The 14,832-nt window shown below is 33.4% G+C and overlaps 1 protein-coding gene across 1 annotated transcript in view; it reads right to left on the bottom strand.

Moving 5' to 3' along the window:
- The window catches only part of LOC121369655 (macoilin-1-like), a 40,270-nt gene extending 26,147 nt beyond the window's left edge, over nt 1–14,123 (bottom strand). The window contains exon 1 of the mRNA XM_041494700.1: nt 13,928–14,123. Within this exon, the coding sequence (XP_041350634.1) occupies nt 13,928–14,010 (83 nt within the window). The 5' untranslated portion in view covers nt 14,011–14,123. The remainder of the gene's footprint in view (nt 1–13,927) is intronic.
- Between the last annotated feature and the right edge of the window lie 709 nt (nt 14,124–14,832).

The raw sequence follows: 14,832 nt of genomic DNA on the forward strand, positions 1-14,832 counted from the left end.
TAAAAAGACCATAAGCATATTTTAATCTATGATTATTTAGAGTCTAATATACATGTATTGTACGTAATAGTTATTTGGACAACTGGTCCAAGAAAAGAGATTGAAACCTGCTGTTTCCACATTCTTGTGCAATCGACACCTACTAGTACTAAGCAAGTCATAATATTTCATAACAGCTGGGTTTTTTGCCTGTTGGTCATGCAACTTTAAATTCACAAAAACTACCAATTAGTTATATTGTGAACAATTACATTCTAAACTGAAAAATCCTCCTACGGGAATTGTTCCTAAGACCCATCACACTTCAAATGATCACTTGACCGCTAAGAACTGGGAGTTGGGGGGATAGAAGCAGCAATTCTTTGTGCACATCACTTAACAGTTATACATGCATGCTCTTGACAATGCAGTGACCAAGAAGACATTTACAATTTATAGCATGGCTGCCACCAGTAGAAACGAGATGAAAAATCAATAGGCAAAGCATTGCCAGTGGGAGTAAGACATATATGTACGTGTGTACATTTAGCCGTTCTTTTCTCATTAGGCTTCAACAACAAATCACACAGAACAATCTGGTCTTCTAGTTATGCCTAACATCATGTCTGCATAATCACAGCATCAGGACAGAAAATGTCTCTATAGCCTGTGGTCAATGGCTCCATTGGCATTTAATAATGCTGATAAAACTAAAATGCATAAGAAAATGAAAGTATTTTTCAGAATCAAATATAAACAGTTTGTTGTAAACTAGATTAATAATGTTAGCAATTGCTTTGGTTGGTCATTAAACATTTAATTGTCTTAATTATTATTATAAAGAAAAAGATGAAAAAGAACAAAGGAAATAAAAAATATATATATACCAACCTGATAACATCTTCAAATAAGAATCTTAAAAAGCAAGTTAGTGTGACCGCTACATACATGTATAGAAATTGATAACATTACAGCAAATTATTTTAATACTGAATAAAATAAACCACGGATTATTAAAATTCATCCATGAATCACTGTTTAAGCATGTGTAATTTGCACTTGTCACAAAACATGGCGATACTTATGAACTCTAAATTGTATATATAAAACAGTGGATTACACAGATTAACGTAGTCTGTAGCTAGGTTAAATTATTTTATCCAAAAAAAAGAAGAAGAAGTCCCAATGCAAATCAGTCAAGCATTGGAAAAAAGAAAGAAAGAAATGTTTTATTTAACGACACACTCAACACATTTTATTTACGGTTATATGGCGTCAGACATATGTTAAGGACCACACAGATTTTGAGAAGAAACCCGCTGTCGCCACTACATGGGCTACTCTTCCAATTGGCAGCAAGGGATCTTTTATTTGCGCTTCCCACAGGCAGGATAGCACAAACCATGGCCTTTGTTGAACCAGTTATGGTCAAGCGTTGGAAGCAAATGTCGCTCAAAATGCACACAGTTTTCTGATAATCTGATAATCAGTTTTGGTGACCTTCATTTCATAGATTCAAAGCCCAATATGATACTTCGTCATATAATATTAACCTTCTGACTACTGCAGGCGAGATATCTCGCCCGACGTCACGTCAGTCGATATACTGTACACTGTATACAGTGCATTCCCCAATTCATATTTCCCGCCGTTTTGCACACGACACTCACCGGAAACGGAAATATAATTAAAGAAAAAAGATTTTTTTTCAAAATGGTGGTTTTTGTTTTGATTTTTTCAATTGAAAATACCTTGAAATTTTGAGTTCAAAAAGTGGTTTTCGGCGCAAGTATTTTCGCTTGACAACAATGGCGGCACGTCGCGGTAATTTTCAGGGATCGATAGCTGATTGTAACAGCTAATTTGATAATAAATTTGATCGTTTTACCAACAACGAAAATTACCAAATATTGCAATATGAATCGTAGTTCGGTTTTTAAAAAAAATTCTGGTCAGAAAACCAGTTATCGGGAATAATGGACATAAATACTGGACAGCTGGCCACAAATGCCCGTAAGTAAACGCAACTTTTTTCGATTTTTTGCCTAATTTTAATCACCATTAGCCAATCTAAAATAATAAAAATTACAAAAAAAAGACACGAAAATAATACTTACCGATTCATATATGAACTTTATTTCATGTATTTATGAAACATTTAAGTGAATATATGTGAGTAAAAATTATAAACTTGTACCCACTCAACGTGGTTTTTGTTAAAAATTAATCCAGTAGTCTAAAGGTTAACATACCATGCTGTGCAATTTGCTTCCTGTTAAGAATACTAATTGTCAGAACTTGTGTCAAAACAATGCAACAAAATAACTCCAGATTTTTTAATGACAAATAGCAAAATCTTTTTAATATGTTTCTTCTTTTTTTTTTACTGACTGTGGTAATATTGGTATTTATTAAATTAACAAGAATTCCATAGGTTAAATGTCTCAACAACCACAAATGTATATTAGTTGCAATCATAGGTGTTCATCTCAAAGCATGTTTTATGCCCTTTTTTTTTAAACTTAAAAACAAATTAAATCGTATATATTTTTAAAAATAAATTACACAAATTTTACACAAGCATGAAGATAAGATTCACAGATGTAACAATAAACCAAATTTCATTTACCTGGGACTATAGAGTTTGTGTGAAATGAAGATAACCGTAAAATGTGAAACTTTAACGTTGAGCAAAATGCAAAAGTTGACACCAAACCCCTAGAAAGTAATCTATTTCTCGCCTTATGACTTCATAAAAGGCAAGAAAAAAGGACAAATTTGGGGAACTGCTACAGTGGTAGATTTTAATGCATGGCATCGTATCTGCTTTTTCACGTATATTACAAATAAAACATTATTAACTAATATTAACACTTTAATGTAAAGTTGTTATTTTGTTTGAATGATTTTGATTCATTGGCAATTTATATTAAATTATTATGTCTGCAAGCAAAATAAACTTTAAAAAAAAATGTAATCATACATTGCATAGATGTGATTAATAAGCCATTTTAAGTGTCTATTTAATAAATGTTTGCCAGGTATAGAATTATAAAAAGGCAAGTGATAATTAATCACCTTTTACAAATTTGCATACTGCAGGCCATAGGATTTAAAATTTCATGGGTAAAACTTTTTTCGGTTCCGTGCCTTGTGATCATGTGAACCCAACAAAACTGTTTTATTATATATACAGTAAAACCACTCTAAACTGAACACCCTCGGGATCAAGTAAAATATCCGGTGTTAAGAGGTATCCAGTTTAAAGAGGTTAAGTTCTGTACTGATTTTTAAAAAAGGACCGTAAAAAAATTCTGGTTTTGGGGGAATTCCCATTTACAGAGGGGTCCAGTTTTGAAACGTTTCAGTGTATATTATTTTTGTTCAATACTAGTAGTCGTACTCAATATAATAATCATGGAGAACAAAATTTTGGTTCCAATATTTTACAACCATACTTGGGTGACACTCCATGACTGACATGCATTCATAGTTATCAAATAAAAACATTTCAATGGCAATTTGACACTGAAAGCTGTCCAGCGTTCAGAAAACAAAAAACATTAGGCATAACTTTATTTTGATGTAAGGCCACCCAAAATGACGTCATTGGAGTTTGACGTCATTTCCATTCAAAAATACACCGCGCCACATATTCTTACGTCATTTGAATATCTAGTAATGGCGGACTGGAATTAAAGTTGCGTGTACAGTTTACAAAAACATGTTGTATTAATCTTGAGCTTATATGATAAAGAGATTATTACCCTCGTGTATTTCGGTATCGTCAATACCATATATTAGGAATAAAAATAATGGATTATGCTCGCCAATAATAACCTCTATTGATTCAGATAAGCTTTCTCATAAAGAAACATCTATAGGTATATACTTCAAATCAAATAATAGATTGTATCTGTATGAATTAGCTAATACAGCAAATTGCAGCATGATATCTGTATAATTAAAAAAGTTACTAGCATCCAAAAAGCCTCCGAAATCACTTGACAATTTCACGAGTTCTTGTACGGGGGTTATAAATGTAAGTTCATTTAACTATTAAGGAGTTGAGCCACAAAGTCAAAACTTGGTACATATATAGATATGCACAGGAGTTACTCATGTTAAAAGCACACGATGCTCACGTGGTCAAACCACCCGTTATGCAGGTATATTTTTCACACAAAAAATTTCTTCTCAACTTCGGACCCCCAACTACACATTAATATTTCATTTGATTCAGATAATCTTTCTCATAAAGAAATATCTATAGGTATATACTTCAAATCAAATAACAGTTTGTATTTGTGATAAATAATCAGGGAGTAATAGTCCCCCAAATTATAACAAATATCATTTCCAAATGATAAAAAACTAAACTTTAGGGGTCTCCAGGTCAGAAACTATGAGAGATATGTACAAAATGAGTATAATTATAGATTCTCCAGGTATGAATTAGCTAATACAGTAAATTGCAACTTGATATTTTTATTAAAAAAATTAAAAGTTACTAGCATTCAAAAATCACACCGAAACAGTCGAGAGTTCAAAAAATGGGTCAACGGGCCCTGCATTTGACCATTCATAATTTCAAAACTACTTAGTATTTGGACGTAAAAGCTTGCAAGCATCCATCATTTATATAGATGCACAAATGGGTGAAATTTCATCAAAATCGGAGATGGTCACCCGGGAAGATTTCTGGAAATTGGTTGTTTTGGCGTGGAATGTCCCAGAAGTAACTACTGAACACTCCCCAAAGTGGTCAGACTAAGCCCACAGCTAAAAGCTGATGGGGAATGGCAGGTGTGTGGCACGGATAGCCACAAGAGACAAGCACTTGTCGCAGTTGGAGAGACAAGGACTGGGATGTGGAGGTGGACAGCAAAAAGAAGTTGAAAGATAGGAGTTGCCAGATCGGGAAGAAATGCGATGGACTTCAAAGGAGAGAAAGGAAAGGGGGCAGTGGGATAAAAAAAAAAAAATTTTTTTAAATAAATAAAAAATTCAACGATGTCAGATTTTTTTAAATAAAAAATTCAACGATGTCAGATTTAAATAAATAAAAAATTCAACGAAGACAGATTTTTCTCTCATCCTCAGCTATATAGGACAGGGTTATCCCATGAAAGAAAGCCATGTAAAAAAAAAATCTATCCTACATGGGATATCACACGCACTCCTTTAACATGACGTCTTTAACATGACGTCGTAGGTAATATATGACATCATATTAATGTGAGATGGTGACATGAGGTCATTATACACAGTTTTAAATTAATATTTTGTTATTAAAACCTTCATTATAAAAGCTATCTTGTTAGTTTGTAGTGTTAAATTTTATTTAACACATGAAACAAACACAATAAATATGATAGTGTAGTTTATTTATAATAAAACGGTCAAATAAAAAAAAAAATTGTTCAGCCATCTTTATCTATTCGTGTAAAATAATGGTTTATTTACCGAATGAATGAGAGAAAAAAAAGAGTCCATCATATGTGGTCATGTGAGATAGAAAAAGTACCCCCTCAGTGGTGAAAATTTCGACCATAGGACTCGGCAAGCCTCGTCACATATGATGGAGTCTTATAATTTTGCATGCACTAATGTCATGGAATGGGTCTGTCTTGCATGGCAAGGGATGGCAGAAACTATCATAAAGACTTGGTAAATTGTTGTACTTGGTGCTTAAACTTTAAAGGGACTATCCCTGAGTTTGCAGCAATTATAATATGTATATATATTTTAGCTTACAAAATGAATATCTGAATTGAAATTTTTTAATGATTCATTCCATCCCTAAGTACAAATACATACATACTTAAGATATGCTTTGGAAAGTTCATCCCTTATTGGTTAATATAGCTTGTAGTGAATGTATGGGGTTTATCTTTAAAATAAACCAATGAAATTGCATCATTAATAGGCTTCGGTATCAACTTATTTAGGTCACAAGACATTCAAAGCAGACAGTAATTGCTGATTATATGCATAATTTCATTTTCACCTGTTATTTTCATTCTTAATGGCTTCACTACATTGTTACTTCATTTGATAATGTCAATACATTAGCCATTAATGTACTTGTGTTAAAATAAACTCGGGATTGGAGACTCAGGCTGGCGTGATTAATCACATAATCAATTAATTTATTGATTTGGTTGAAACATCATGTTATCATAGTTTCATTTCTATTTGACGACAGTACGATGGATAATTTTTGCTATGCAAAATAATAATTCATTTTTAAAATGTGCTTCATTTATTAAGATAAATAGAAAAAAAACATGTAGCGATTTAGATTTATTTTATGGTGATAATATTTATCTGTTAAATTTTCACTTCTATCATTTGGCTAATGCATGTTCTCATGGTGAACATATTACCGATGATCCATTTTAATTCTAATAAATCAAAGGAGAAGAGGATTTTACCCGTGCATATGTTTTGGCACGGCAAATGGAACTGATGAGAGATAAGTCTAGATACATTTCATCATATTGGAAATTATGCTTCTCATTTCGCTGCTAAATGCTAACAGGTGATGAGGAAAACAAATACGAGGGATTCAAAACACATATAGGTTGCAATTAAGGATTTTCAGCCACTGGCCCAGGGGCTAGAAAATCTGCAAAACTACTGGCCCAACAAAAACATTACTGGCCCCATTAAAAAAAAAATACAATTTGTTCCTGACAAACTAGGAATTGGTAACAAATTCAGGAAACAGTGAATCTTCAAACACACCAAATTTTATTCCTCAAGATTGAAAAGACAGTTTCAGGGACTCTGTACATTAAGAATAAATGTGCCACTAGCCCTGTATTCCTATTTATATTTATTAATCATAAAATTGCTTTGTCAATTTCAACATGACACAGTGGGGCAGAATACGCTCATCTTTCACAAACATGTGATAACATAACTCTTTTGACAGTGATTCATGAGTGCATACCAACACAGCTATATTTATTCCAATGAGCTCTGTCCTGTCGTAGTTTTGATTCAGTAAACTAGTCTGGAAGTGGCAATATTTTGTCCAGTAAAGAATCTCCTCGGGTATGGCTGCCTTACACATATAGGCACTAGAAAGACATTCATGGAATCAATAACTATTTTGCTTAATGTCCATTTGACTCTGCATTGATTAATATTATGCAGAGATATGGTCTTGATCATGGATATCGGTTTTGTCATTCTGATTTGCCAAGTACATCAATCAAAAGAAAAAACAAAAAACAATGTGCAATAAAATGTACTGAAGATTATGCATTGGATCCCCTGTTGAAATGTGATTTATTATCCCAGCAGGCACTCACTGAGAAATTATCATGCATTGGTCTAACGAACAATACTATTGGATGATTTGACGCTTACAAACCAAAGACGTCATCTAGATTTTGCAAACACACACAATGACATCATGTAGTTTAAAGAGTTAACGTTTATGGCCATCTGTATTTGGTGTTAAATTTATAACAAAATGTCATTTCAATGCAATTCATTATACATTTTGTTTTACAAAATTATCTATGAATGTGATTAAATTACAAAGCTATAACAATACTCAGAACAATGTGTAAAGTGGTTTATATCGTTTCTAAATGTACATGCATATGTGTGTCGAAACCAAAGGCTTTTCATGGTTCATACAGGCAAGGACCCATAAAATTCAAGCACTTTTCAAGGACCTACTTTATGTTTTCAAGGACCATAAATACAAACCTTAACCAGCCTTTTCGAACAATGTTTTTTTAATAGAAAATGTATGTTTATATAGACAGTACTGATCCACGCATATTTTCGACACCACGTTGTGTTAAGAACACTTTCCACTAGGCATGTTTAAATTTGAACATGTGCTTGCCACATTGCGAGGCTATTACGCTCGTCAATAATCGGTAAATCTCGGCTGAGGCATTCGGAACATAGCATTTATCCCGGAATGGGCCGAGTACATTCGGGTCGCGGAACGTCGCAAGTACTGGAATGAAAGTGCGAATACGGAAGTAAAAATGCTAAATTTCTTTCGAGACTGTTTCGTTATTTCTGGTTAAAATGACACGCTAGTCACACTGACATGAAATTCAAGCACTTTTCAAGGACTTTTCCACTTTTCAAGCACGTTTCCATTTGAAACTCCTAAATTCAAGCACTTTTCAAGATCGTGCGAACCATGCTTTTAGAGAAAAAATAGCTCAGGTAATAAATAGAATAACAAACTCAGCACCAGTTATTATCAAATTTATGTCCCTCGTGAAATAATTTTCATTTGTTACTCGCTAAAGCTTGTGACAACTGAAAATTATTTCACGAGGGACATAAATTTGATAATAACTGTTTACTAATTTATTATCTTTTATTTAATATGCAGGCTATTAACTGCCCCCACCCTTAGTTACTGGCATAATAAAGTGAGTAAAAGTTAGTCTGGACCTGGATTAATGTGCAATAAAAGTGGAAATTAAATATTGTATTTTCCCACAGATCCACACCACAGACCAGTTGTTTAATCAATTATTTGTAACACCCATCCCCTTCATCCCCCAATGACTACTTTGAATCTTCTTTTGGTATCCGATTAATTTTGTTACGTTGTTTTTCAAATAGATTGGGGTGTTTTTTTATCATGTTTGAAGTTTAAAACTACTGGCTATTGTCAATATCGGACCCTAGCACCTCAGCGCATCTCGCATAGGGTAGCGAGAAGACTAACCATTTTCTTTCACTTTTTCATTGTAAAATCCCTTAAAAACTGGTTATTTTAAAAGTTAAATGACCAGAAACAATCTAAGTCAACATTCTTCTTGCTAGTTTGTACTACTAGTTAATATCTTCAAACTGTCTGTTTCATTTCTAAATAATATATTCTGATCAGGTTTATCAGAATGAAATGAAAGTTATCTACATGTAGCTCAGCTGGATCTTTACCAGGCATGATTTTCCCAGCAGTGTACAGGTAAGAGGTCTGACGTAAAAATATCTACTGCTGCCAAGTTACTGTGTTTAAAATTAAATACTAATAGAATCTATCACCACTGTGAGGTATAGATAAGGCAATTCAAACCAGAGTGACAAAATGGTTTTTTGTGGGGGCCAAGGTTTACCAAAGCCCTTACAAAAACATTTTGTCCAGAGGGTTGGAATTGCCTTATCTACACATGGCCTATTTAATTACATTAACAAACATTAATTTTGTAAGCTACATTTTTTAAATTGTAGAATGATTCATAAATATTTCACCTACAAACACATTTAATCATATGCGGAAATACATAGTCCACATTATGCAATGACATAAAAATTAACAACTTAACAATAAATATGTTAAAAACATTACTTTGTTTAACTCTTTTTAAAACAATTATATCACGTGAAATGGCAACTTCGGAAGTACCTAATTCAAAGGAATTCGGAAAAAAATTAGTAATGACAACAATCATCCCAAAACATGAGTTATGACGTCAGTTGTCGTAAAACATGATTTCTTGACTTCAGGCATATGTAGAAATCATCCAGCCCAGGGGCACTAAGACAGATTTGTCTAGCACCATGCAAAAGCTGGCTAATTCAGTCCAATGGGCAGGAAATACATGTACATAATAATCACCCAATTCATTGGTTGAATCAGGTTTTATGATTCTATTTTCACTAATATTTACAGAATTATTACAGTGGAATCCCATTACATATTCAGCATTTATATCCTTTGCAATTGATATTAAAAATAAAATTTTAAATATAAGCACACTACTTGATAAATGTACTGAGTTTGTCTGTCAGGCATTACACACGTTTTGTCTACTGGAGCCTGGTGACATCACCAAGCCAGGTATGTTGTCATGGCGACTAGTATAGTTTTAAGGGCATGTCGCAGTCCAACTTGGCCGTAAAACTAACTTCCATGTCCCAAGTTGTGACAAGGACATCTATCTAGCCATATGAAGGTAACAATTTATTTCAAGGTTGCACAATTATTTTTGTTGCCCACATGCTTGATTATAACTTTTAATCATGATCCAGCCCTTGAAATAAGCAGCAGTCAGAATAATATATTAAAATGTTATGTGATATTGCCCAGTCATAACATATTGGGTTACAACTCAATTTTCAAAGTTTCAAATTGAACAGAAATATTAACTTTTACATAAATTTATACAGTTTAAGCTGTAAATAAAAGTGACAGCAACATGAAATCTTACAAGATGTTAATAACACTTAAAATGGTGTCATTTAAGTTTTAACCATCATCAGGGTTTCTGCTAGAAAGGTAAACTTACATACCCTAAAATCTAGGAAATTAATGGACACATATTTTCACGATTTTTATAAAAATTACCAGTTGTTTGATTTAAATCATGAAAATGCATGAAATGCAGCATCCAATTTCATAAAGTTTTCAACCTCATAATCATCTAGTAAGGGCACTTATGTTCTATTTTGGGGGGTTTTACGTACCCTCAAATTATTTTCTGGCTGAAAGCCTGATCATATAAGCAAATTATGATAAATCTAATAAAAGAATATATATCAGTTATTTCTTTTGGATGGAAAATTATTTTGTACAGGAAACGCCGTCACTTAAAAAAATGGACACAACCATGCACTGAGTGCCTAGCTAAAACTGTCACAGAAAAACAAGAAGCTGTAACCGATACAGGCATTGAAATAAGCATAGCATTTGGCAACCCATGTACATATATCATAACCATCATTTACAGGTTTGGTAACATGTAACATACAGGTTACGGCACAGTTTGCAATTTCCATTATTACTATAAAATCACTTAATAAACACACTGATATGTTTTTATTCATTCATGCCATTGTTCTTGTACATGTATCTGTATTTTATACTTGAATTACACTCAAATGATACACATTTCTGCGACCATGTGTAGTTTTTGTTTTTAAACAAGACTTTGAGAAGAATTAATTAATAATTAGCAATTGGCTAATCTGGCAATGGACAGAGTTTGTTAAGAATTTTGAGTCCTTCTTAGTCCCCAAAAAAGTCCTAGGTCTCTAATTGGACTTCCAGTTATATTTTTTAACTTATCTGTCAGAAATTCCACTCCTATTTGATGAGCAGATTAGAACTTTCTGCTCTGTTAACGTGAAACAATCTAATAAGCAATTGTGCACCACTACCAAAACAGAACCATTTTTGTTGGTGAAAACAAAACAATTTGGCTGTAACGGCACCTCAATGTTTTGGCGAAAACGTTACCTTTTTTTGGCTATAAAAGCAATTAAATGTTTTGGCGAAAACAGAATCATTTTTTTCTTTAATATAACAGTTCAAAGACCGATGCATTGTGTCATTATGTCTGGTCCGAACACCTATTCCTTCCCTGAGATAGGTAATAAAACGCAACACTGCTGATTAATTAAATTTACTGTGAAAACAACAATAAAGAAAAACTTAAAATTAAATAATAATAAGGCCGAAAAAAAAAAGGTTAGTCTCTGGTCAGACCAAAGTTCCAGAATTGATGTGCAGATACAGCTTCCCCCACCCACCTTTTCTTTTCTTTAAAGCATGAATTGCACAGAAAAGAAGAGTATATTTAGGGGGTTTTTTTTTTAAGTCTTCCTCATCTTCCTTGGTCCATCCTCAATGGCCATGGTGCCCACTCCTTTACCCTAAAGATTTTCATGGGGGTTTCTGTACAACCCACAGGCTACTCCTACAAAAACTGACATCATACCGCAGGAACTTTAAAAAAAAAAATTGACGCCCGAGGTCAAAATTGCGCTGACCAGAGACCAGAAAGTTATTTTGTTTGGCCTAATAAAAAAAAGCAAACACCGGCATCATGTATTATCTTTATCAAAATTGTTAATAATGTAAACAACGCATGATTTTTGGAAACACATGTGAATGACTGATTGCATTTTCCTGATGTCTTGACTAGCTGCTATTACTTCTATCTCCCTTACATGGAAATAAAAATTAAACAAAGTAATAGATGTTGTTTTATTGAGCATATCATTGTTCACAACTTGTAATGATTCTGGTTCCTGTTTTAGCCATACACAATCTAATTAAAATTAGATCCACTATTACATGTGGATCTAACACCAGCCAGTTGGAGCTCATGTCCACCAATCAAAACCTTACTTGCAGAATCCTACCAGTGATTTTAAAATAATTTGAAAACATTCCGAATTATCCTGAGGGTATACGACATGTTTCGTGTGAATTACGAATGCCTTAAAACATGTTTTATTTTATAAAATAAACAATTTGTAATGTAAAACTGAAGACTGATTTAGTTTTTTTAGTTTTATAAATAAATAAATAATTTTTAATGTAAAATTGAAGACTGATAACCCACCCCATACGTATTGGTATGGTTTGCTGTACTGCGGCCACTAAAATAGACTCGCCCGATATTTTTAGAATTTGTATGCTCCCAAATAACGTTATAAAAGGCGAAGTGTGATTGGTCAATATTTAAATTATTATTTACAAACAAAATGTTAGCTGGACATTGGGGTCTACGCAGTGTTGTTAGCAATCCGATTAAAATTAGTTATACTGGTCTTAATAAGGCATTCGTAATTCACATGAAACATATCGTATACCCTCAGGATAATTCAGAATGTTTTCAAATTATTTTTAAATCACTGGCAGGATTCTGCAAGTAATGTTTTGATTGGTGGACATGAGCTCCGACTGGCTGGTGTTAGATCCACATGTAATAGTGGAGCTAATTTTAATTAGATTGAGCCATACATTTTCAAATATTTGGTGCCGTTTCAGCCAAAACTAGGTTCTGTTTTGTCCTTAGATTTTGGTCTCATTTCAGACAGCGCTAGGTTTTGTTTTGTCCAATTTGGTTCCGTTATTGCTTGGGGCCTTTTGGCATGGTGCCATTTTCGCTATAAACCCCTTAGGCCATCGGTTCGAATTTTGACAGACAATAATGAAAATCTATTGAACTAATGTAATACTGAAAAGCAGTCCTTATGGTATGATGCAAGCAACTGCTTCTGCAAAACAATTTCCGCATGAGTGAAAAGCTGCTCATGTCATTACATGCAGGGCTTCTAGAATTTTTACAAAATTCACTAGCCATGGGATCAGTGATTTAAATTGTTTACTAGCCATGATTAAAAATTCACTAACCCTACTTTACTAAGTTAATACAATTTTACTAAATAACAGTAATAATGAGATATGTCACCTAAAGGAAGAAACAGAGCTTAAAACACTAACATTGGGGGCTTGGGGCAGGATATTTATATTTACAAAATTGACTTAGCTGCAACATTTAACTTTTGCTTTTTCACTAGCCGTCAGGCATGGCGCTAGTAGTTTTTTTTACTAGCCCAACATTGGATATCACTAGCCATGGGAGTGGGGCTACCATAATCTAGAAGCCCTGTTACATGTTGATATTGTTTGCGGCAGCACTGCTGAATGTTGCCGCACATTTCGAGGGCCGACACTAATTTTCATCAACTACCTTTTTCTGATTGTTGTTTATCATGGATATAGTCATATACAGAAATGCATGATCCTTGAGGCTTGACATCAATTGGTGTTATGCAAAACAAACCAACATATCTCTACTATTTTAAATGCTGCAACAAAACCTATCATTAGTATCTACATAAAGAAACATTAACAGTACTGTTATGCACTATTACAAATTAAAATGGCAATGCTATTAAATGGCAACAAATGAGGCATTTCTGAAAATAAAAAAAAGCTCATCATTCAAAAGAATTAAAATAGCATAGGATTTTTACTGATTTATACCAAAGAAAACAGTCAGTTCATACACAATGATGTCAAATTACACAAAGACTACAAGCATAATAGTGTTAGTCAATTTAAAACTGAAGAAAATAATTTGTACATCTTGAAAATTTTGACATTTCATGCAAAAATGGCAGATTTTGGCACTGCCATATTGAATTATGCTGAACGAACCTTCCATAGATACCGTCTGCGATTTTGCACTTCTTCATGGGTCTACGTGGTTTACCGCAATCAACATTTCGCGGTTTCTTCATAGTGTTCAGCGTGAAGATTCATTAATTGCAGGTTAATGATCTTTTGTCTAATTTGATATTGCCTAATTATTATGACAATCCTGGAAGTACTTCCACAGCTCTATGCCCTTGCACATGCGCCCTGGGTCATCACATTCGGTAATTTCCGTACCTTTACGTCAGTGATTTATTTTGTGCAAAATACGTTTAATATTTTTTGTTCAAAGCAACGAAAATATCTTTAAATAGTTTGATATTTATAAACAAATATAAATATATTAATAATGTCTAATAGATAATGAGTAAGTTTTTACATGATACAACTTTCTAAAGGCATGATATTGGTCTTCTTCTTTTTTTTTCAGTCTTATTGTACAGTGAACAGGAAGTCACTTTGTGCGTGTGTAGAAGTATTTTCGTTTCGGTTTTTATTATTATTATTATTATCATCATCATCATCATCATCATCATCATCATCATTATCGTTATTATTATTACAATGTACCATTTCCTTTATTGTTGAACATTGTTTTTGTCGTTGTTGTTGTTGGTGTCATTATTTCAACTAATTTTAAATTAATACCATCACCGTCGCAGATTTACAAATATTAATGTACAAATAGGCCTATATGACGCACCATGGATGCCACCTTTAGGGACCGTCAAATATTACGTAACGCTATTTTGATCAAAATTAGGCACTCTCCCACCCACCTGTAACGCTAGACCATACACCCCCAAAATATTACGTAACGTTTGGACCCCCTCCATTCACACACACACCCCCCCCCCCCCCCCCCCATTACAAACAAGTCATGCGTTAAACATTGTCGCCATGACAGA

Source organism: Gigantopelta aegis, chromosome 4 (assembly GCF_016097555.1).
Source record: "Gigantopelta aegis isolate Gae_Host chromosome 4, Gae_host_genome, whole genome shotgun sequence".
Classification (NCBI taxonomy): Eukaryota; Metazoa; Mollusca; class Gastropoda; order Neomphalida; family Peltospiridae; genus Gigantopelta; species Gigantopelta aegis.